The sequence below is a fragment of the Ceratosolen solmsi genome, unplaced genomic scaffold (assembly GCF_000503995.2).
Source record: "Ceratosolen solmsi marchali unplaced genomic scaffold, CerSol_1.0 scaffold54, whole genome shotgun sequence".
Classification (NCBI taxonomy): Eukaryota; Metazoa; Arthropoda; class Insecta; order Hymenoptera; family Agaonidae; genus Ceratosolen; species Ceratosolen solmsi.
In genome coordinates this window covers 145,565-154,430 of record NW_011948462.1, presented here as the reverse complement: position 1 = coordinate 154,430, position 8,866 = coordinate 145,565, and the positions used below count along the sequence as shown (strand labels likewise).

General features: G+C 22.1%; 1 protein-coding gene across 2 annotated transcripts in view; it reads right to left on the bottom strand.

Annotated features, from left to right (window-relative positions):
- Positions 1-3,934: 3,934 nt before the first annotated feature.
- The window catches only part of LOC105366924 (ubiquitin-conjugating enzyme E2 S-like), a 29,101-nt gene continuing 24,169 nt past the window's right edge, over positions 3,935-8,866 (bottom strand). For both annotated transcript variants that reach the window (XM_011505528.1, XM_011505529.1), the window contains 2 exons: positions 5,967-6,218; positions 3,935-4,048 (listed from right to left, as the gene is read on the bottom strand). In XM_011505528.1, the coding sequence (XP_011503830.1) occupies positions 4,014-4,048; positions 5,967-6,218 (287 nt within the window). In that variant the 3' untranslated portion in view covers positions 3,935-4,013. The remainder of the gene's footprint in view (positions 4,049-5,966; positions 6,219-8,866) is intronic.

Sequence of the window (8,866 nt, the reverse complement as noted above, 5' to 3'; positions counted from 1 at the left end):
AACACTGTTTTATTAATACTTTCAAATTATTTTTATAATTAATAGCATATATTTAGAAATTAAAAAATTTAAACAAAATAAGTTGCTTATACATATCTTTCTGTATATATATATTTAATATGGTTGTATTTCAAAACAAATTAATCGAACACATGATTGTAATTACATTTAAGAAGAGTATAAGATTTCATTTGTTATGAATATTAAAATTATTTTTTGTTATATATATATTTAAGTAAAAATATATTTTAAGATATACATAATCTTTTATTCTACTAAACAGGAATATGTTAGATTTAGGAAGAATTACAGACAATTGTAAACACGCATTTGAGTACGTCTACACAAACAGGATGGATGCATAGTTGTACAAATCATAAGCAAAAGAGCTTATTAATGTATACCAACTTATTTTAATACAAAATGGCATTTTAGACATTTTGGATAAACATTTACTAATAGAGCTTTATTAAGTAATATCATTATTATATAAAAGATATTAAATTTTAATATTTTATTTTAATTATTTAATTAAGTCATTATAATAACAGTTTGTAAATGGTATATAATCATAATTATTTGGTTTGAAATATAATTATTTTTGCTATTTATCAAAAAATAAGTATTTTTAAATATGTAAATCCATCATGGAAAAGAATTGGACTGAATAGGTTCAAACATTATTTTGTTTGTTTTGTTTGTGGTACTTATTCACGTATATTTATTTTTATTGATTTCTACAATTATATATTTCTAAAAAAACTATTAAGAAGTTTGGACTTGATAAAATATTTCTGATATTGTATTTATACGTATAACATATATTTCATTTATTTTTGGTTAACCATCTTTTACTTTTATTACTTTTATTACTTTTATTTACTTGTATATCCCATTATTGTCTATGTACATAAGAAAATTATTATTGGATTTTATATAGATATTTATATCATCCATCAATAGTTACCTGCATTTAATTTCATAAATGTGAACTTTTTGATTATACAAATAAATATCTAATTATCTAAAAATAATTATTTTTATAAAAGAGCACATATTTATTTATAAATTATGTTCTATGTTCAGACATATTTGTAATATAATAAGAATAATAAAAAACTTTAATTTAATTTTATCTTTATACAATTAATACAAATATATTAGTAATGAAAACAATTAAAAATAAAATAAAATTTTTTATACATTTGAAATAAAATAATATTATTTTATATTATAGAATATATTGGAATAATAATACATACTTAATATTATTAAGCAGAACTTATAAATTATCCAAAATTGTATAAAATATTAAAAGAATTTTTAATATTATTATGTATAATTTTTAAGACACTATTATCAATGTTTAAAGCTTTATATAAAATAAGTATATGTACTCTGAATTGTATCAAATAGTTTTTGAAATTTTGTTCGAATATATATTCTATATACACTTAACGGGTACCATAAATTAATTTTGTATATTATAAATGCCTTGTTTATTAAAAGATTAACTATATATTTATAATATTAAAGATACATTATAAGTATACTACTGTGAACAGCATTATAATGATTTTATAAATACATTTAAATATTTATTAAAGTATTTTATAACATTGAACTGAAATTAGATTTATCATAAGTAAATTTTAATAAAGATATGGAATTTATTATAATTTAGAAATATATCCATATGTACAAGTATAATTAAATTTTCTTTTTTGCGCTTGATTGGACGTATAAGCTAAGTATTAATATTTTTCTTATAGCATTAGAATATTTTAAAATATTAAATTAAAATTAACACATACCATTTTGTATAAATACAAAGTTGCACTTTGATTATTAATTCAAATTACATTATCCACATTTTATAGTTTTTAAAAACCAATTTGAAAAGTTTCAGCATCACTTATAAAATTATAAAAAACACTTACTATGTATATTTTATTTAAAAAATTACTTGACTTTTATGTATAAACATACCAAGGCAATTTTTAAACTAGAAATACTATTTGTGAATGTATATTTTTATTTGAATAAATATTTCACATTCAATTTTTACCATCAACATGAATGTATAAACAGAATTAAACATAATAAAATCATGCTATTCAGAATATTTATTTAATTATATAAAAAAAAAATGGTTTGTAAATTTTATATTTTTCATTTTATTAAGCTTTTATTTATGGAAATGCAACCTTCAATATAAACAGTATTAACTTTATTACTATAGCATAGTTGTATTTTAAATTTTATTTTAATTTATAATATATAAAGTATATTTATAAAAATAATTAATGTATATTAACTAATTCTTAATACATAAAGAATATTTTACACGCATTAAATATTAATCTATTATCACTTATTTTTTTCTTTCAATTGAGTTTATAGTAGCAGCCATTAGCTTCACATGTTTGGTACTGTTTCTACCCCTTCCAACCGACTGTCAACCAATAACAAAAATTAATATTTTAAGTATATATTAAATATTAAAAAGGATTATAATTTTATATCTTATAGGGTACCTTAATAATATTATTTATATCATAAATCTAAATTAGTTAAGAATAATGAAAATTTATTTCACACTGATAATTTAAGCATAATTTTAAATTATTAAATAGTAATGTATAATTTAAATATTTGAATGTTCAGAAATTTTTTAAATTATTTTTTTAATTTTTTGCATAAATAACTTTTGTAACAAAAAGGATTTAACTTCTCAAATAATGCGCATGCGCCGAATTAAATGCGTCAATTAAAAATATTTATAATAATATCATTAGTACACAATAAAAATAGTTTTTCATAAATGTCTTGAAATTCGGTAAATATTAGCTTATTATTTATGTTAAATATTAGCATCATAGGATAACTTACTTTTTAAAATTATCTCGACACCATAAATTACCTTAAATTGTGGATTTAAGAAATATAAAAAGGATCAGTAGTCACTAAACAGTACCTTAGATAAAAACAGACAAATGGTCTATTAATGTGCTGTTTCTGAACATTGTTTAATAAATACCAACAAGAATTGTAATAGTTTAAATTTAAAAACATTTATCACGTGTTTCTTTTATTAAATTAGTAATTTTTATAAATTATTAAATTATAAATGATTAAATATACAAATTAATAAGAAAAGCTTAAAATATGTATAGTTGTCAAAATCGATAAATGAAAATTCCAAATAGCTTCTACCTAATCATATTTTAAAGGTTCGAACATTGTATTTAACAACTTATTTAATCAATTCATCATTTAATTATATTATTTTCTCATTTGTTATATTCACCAGACTTAGTAGTTTTATATATATATTTTTTAGTTTTATATATAATTTTATATTTTACGATCATATATCATTACATAGATTTAGATAAATCATGGTTAAATTGTTGTTAACAACGATTATAAGATAAGTATTATTAATTTTCAAAGCTGTTATTTAATAAAAACAAACAGTACTGCATATAAAACTTGTTACACATTGCTGCGTGTATATATCATTTATAAAACGTAAACTACTATAGTTGATTTTAACTGTTTTTCATTAGGCCCCCAATAAGGTAGATTTGCAAATTAGTTATTCTATTGCACTATTTACGAGCATAATTTATTGCTGCCATTCGAAGACAAAAAAGATTTCTTTTCGAACACGCAGTGAAGCGATTTTATACAAAATTACTGAAAAAAATATTTCTAATAAGTCACTTATTTTACAAAATAATAATTACATTATGTAATTAAAAATATGAAATTTTATTTTTTAGTAATTTCATTTTATAGCTAGTTAAATTTCCAAAATATCTAAAGTATTATTGAAATTATTGAAATGAACAAAATATTCATACATTTATATTTTTCTTTTATTGTTCTGAATAAATAAAAATATTTATAATTATAACAAACACATTCTGCTTTTTAAATATTAGTTCAATCATTTTACTAACTATATGTATTTAGTGTTCTAATTATAATGCATTCGAATAATACCATTACTCATCTCCTCCAGTCATAACTTCCATGAATTCTGGAAAAACGAATATAAAAAGTTAAATTAATATACGAAAATTGAGAAAATTATATACGTATATTAGTATTCATACATTTATTTAAATATTGATATGTGTTTACATACTCTTATTATGATATATAAATGTTGGTTGGCATATATGTTATAAAGCTAGTTTTTTTCCTAGTAATCTTATATTGTTTTGAATTTTTGTATTTACTGCTCTCGTTACAATAAATTATTACATACAATCTTTGATAATATGTTTGTTTGTGGTAATTCGTACTTATACCTTCTTGTATACTAATCTTTTTACTCAGCGATAAGTATGTAGAAAAATAATTATATTCGAAATTTCGGAAAGATTAATTCGGAAAAAATACTAAATAATTAAAATAACACTGTGTTTTATAATATTAGAATTATATTAATATACAGTATTTTATATAGATATTTGTATTTATAATATTTTATAGTATACTGTAAAAAATTATCTTGATTCTTATGAATGTATACAAAACAAAACATAGGATACTGTTATTTTTTTGTGTAACGAGCCAAAACTATACTATAAATATCGACTATTAATTATAGAACATAGAAGTCAGATTTTATGATGAGATACTAAAAGAAATAATAAATATTATCACAAATATATTTATAACAATTTGGTAATCATTATATTCCGTATAATTCACACGCTATTTTTGTTTTCTAGAAATAAATTAATTTTATCGTTTTAAAATAAAATAATTATTTTAATTGTTTTTAAAAATAACTATGAATGTAAAGTTTTGAGAATATGTTACTTTTAATGTAAAGAAACTTATGCGACATTACAAGCAAGAAAATAAAAGGTTAAGCAGAGTGTCAATTGTGATTAAAATGAAGGAAAAAAATTAAAGAAGAGAAATAAATATTTGAGGTTCATATTTTGAATAGTAGATACATCTTCAATTAAGACGAAGAAGAGAATGACAATATAAAAAAATTAATATGATGAAAATAATATCAGCATGAATAGTATTACATTTGCTGAAGTTATAACCAGTCTGTTTAAAGCATAGGAAAATAACAAATTAAAATCACATATAAAAATAATATAAATGAATTATGAAAATAAGATTATTATATTTTTTCCGTTCTTCATTAGTATTTTAATCTTTATTTTTTAGTCTTTTGGAGAAAAAAATAATATTTATTCTTTCTTTCACGGACCGCTCGTTAGCACAAATGCATCGAATAATATATTTGTTAAATACGTTTAAAATTATAATTAAAACTAGCTTTTTCAATTTCTATATTTTTTTATAACTATGTTAATAGTAATAAGTTAAGTGTATACATCAAAAAGTATATAATAAAACTTGAATTTTCATAGCAAAAGACAACTAAAGTGTATAGTGGTTAATTTAATATTTGAATTGAATTAGATAAAGATATATAAATAGTACTAAAATAGTAAAATATTAATTGATAATTTCATTATAATTATCATATTACTTTTGAAGACTTTATATTATTTAAATATTGATGATAAATGAAAAAACTACATGAAAAATAAGTAAATTTATTAGATCAATAATTTATTTAATTCTCTATTTTATTTACAAATACCAATAATTTTACTTATATAAATTTCAATCGTTTTATTACTAAATTATATAGTAATTTAAGAAATTTATCGTATAATATATCTATAAAAAATTTAATTTAGTCAGACATTGTTAATTGTAACTAATAACTAAAAATAAATAGTGCATTTATATGAAAAATTTCATAATTTTAAATTATTTTAATATATTTAAATGCATTTATAATAATGATTTAAAATTCTTCACAAGAACATATTATCAAAGCAATTACGAATATTATTAAAATACAAATTTACTAGTATTAGAACACATATTAATAAAAAATAAAAAAATTGCCAAACCATCAAAATCTAACGTTCCTGACCCATCGGCATCGATTTCTTCTATCATCAAATCTAATTCTTCAGGCGATAATTTATCATCAAGTTCATGTAGAATATCTCGAAACACTTCTGTTGTAATATATCCATTTCCCTCTTTATCATATAATCGAAAGGCTTCTCTTAATTCTTGTTGCATCGCTTCAGTATCTTCTTCTACTAGAAATCTTGCAGATAATGTACAGAACTCTTCAAACTCCAGTTGTCCTGATCCTACATTATAATACGTGAATTTTAAATAAGAATTTAATTTTTTAAATTACTTATTTATCTAATTTTATTTTTTTTCATTTGAAAACTTTATTTAAAGTTGCATGACTCAACTATTTTTAAGGGTTATTTTTTGTATTTAACTCAAAATATTGTAGTATTGAAACAATTGACAATAAGAATTTAATTGGTTATAGGTACACAATTATGTTTTATTTATATAAATGTTTATTGTAATAATTTTATTATAATTCTTATTATTAGTTTATTACATATATTAACATATTTCTTTCATCCCTTTAAACCAATTGAAAATAAGTTAATTCAAATAAAACGTTTCAAACCCTTGTACCAATATTTTTCGGTATTGTATTGTAATATTATTATTTACCATTAATTCATTCAAAATAAATTATAAATCTAAAGCTACCTTAAAAATGTCAGAAAAACTATATATAAAATTCTGTAGTAAAAGATACATTATTGAAGAATATTACAAATATATTTTAAAAATAAAATAATTTTCTGATTCATCAAAATTATATATATTAATTAAAATATATTCAAATTTTAAAAACATAAGGAAAAGTATATGTAAATATATTTTCAATAATAATTGAGAATTGAATTTTTCAAAATTTTTCATAGGAATGCACCAGAATATTTTAATATGATATTGGCGATTTTATATAAAACAAAACTTTTATCTTTTTTAATTTTTTGTTTAAATTTCATTAAAAATTAATATTTAATATTTTAATAATTTAATATTTAAAAATTTATATAATTTTCAGAAATACACCAATTTTAACACAAATGTAATAATGTTCTATTACTTTATCTAATATTATAATTTATCATGGTTGTCTGCGATCAGACTAAAAATCTCCCTTTGATGGTGGGTGGAGGTGTTGCTGGCAAGTGAAAGGGGCAATGCAATTATTCAATACTACATGCAGTGTTTCTTGTCTTTCCTTTATTATTATAATAATATAATAAATAGTTAATGATCATAAAATGTATAAATGAAGGTGTGAGTGAATAATTTGGGGAAGTATCTTCAATTGGTTTACGTGCTGAGTAGAGTGTTTATACTCTCCCTGATGTGAGGAGTGACTCCTTCCCTGCCGAAAAGTGCCGCTATAGTAGTATGCGTGAGAGCCGCCGCTGTCGTACCGAAGCTTTCTAAACGGGAATCGGTTTGCTGCTGCCTTAGTCGTCAGTGTGATCCGTTAATTGTGATTTTGATAATTTCACTCTCGATTATGTCAGCACTAGCGCGTTATTCGTTTAAGCTTAATTACGGATTCTGATAATGTGGTTTCACTATTGTATTGTTAGATTGCTTACTGGTTGAGTATTACGTACGTGTATAACTACAGCGAGTGATGACTGTAGAGCGAAGCTTGAAGATTGATTAGTGAGTCCATCATGATGACTGCATAATTGTTACTAGACTAGACTGCGCGGCAAGCGCAGCCCTTAAATATTCTCGTGGTAGTTTTAGGCGCCGGTAGCGATCCGGTGTCTGTTGCTATGCCGATATTTGTTGTGACATCAATATCGGGCATAGCCTTGGAAGTTTCATTGTTATAATTTTTCGGGATTATAATCGTATATTCGAGTTTTCAGCGAAGAAACATTTCTCGAGTTTGCTGGCTAGTGTTTATAAACAACTGTCAGGGAGCTCATACCTCTCCCACTTTTGTATTCCGCTTTCAATTGTTTCAATCCGTAACAATGGTTTAATAAAGCTTATTAAATAAGCTGCATATAAATAATTTTGAATAATATCAAATTCAAAAGAGAATAAATTCATTTTTTAATTAATATTTTAGGTTGCCTTATGAAGTTTTGAAATTTGGAGCATTTCATAAATATATAAAATTTTTATAAATTTTGATGTTTTAATATAATTAAATTTTTTGAAGACAAATTGATAGTGGTCAGTTTTTATTGTATGTTTAACTTTAACTTGCTAAAAAATATATAAAAAACATCGTTTTATAAAATATTTTCATTTTCTACAAATTTCATAAATAATTAATTATTTATAAAATTATAAAAAACTAATCACAAATAATTTCATTTTTTTTATGTTAGCAATAAAATACTTCAAAATAAATAAGAATCAATAGTTTACTTTACAAAAAAGTAGGGAGAAAGATAGAGAGAGAACTTATATATATATATAATATAATATTATATAAAAATTGAATATATGAATGAGAGATATTTAAGAATATATTATAACAATATACTATAATATCATAAGAATTATAAATTTTTTATAAATATTATAAATGAGAATATACAATAAAGACTATGTTCGGGTTTGAAGCAGTCCCATGAATTTCAAACAAAAGAAAGGTCATATACGCAGTCCGGCGTACCGCATGTGCGCCTAGACTGACCGCGCATGCAGCAAGGCTGACCATCACGTGCGCCTAGGCTGATCCGCACGTGCTGACCGAGGCGGGTACTCGAGCAAAATGTTTACAAACAAAACTCGGCAAGTCCGAGCAAGTTTACGATTTGAAATATAATTTACTGCCAGCACTCACAAAAAAGGGACGCCTTCGAAACTTCTAGAAGCTTCGTTTTCTCACGCCAAAGGAAAATTTCTGGAAGGGACGCGCATCGACACTGTT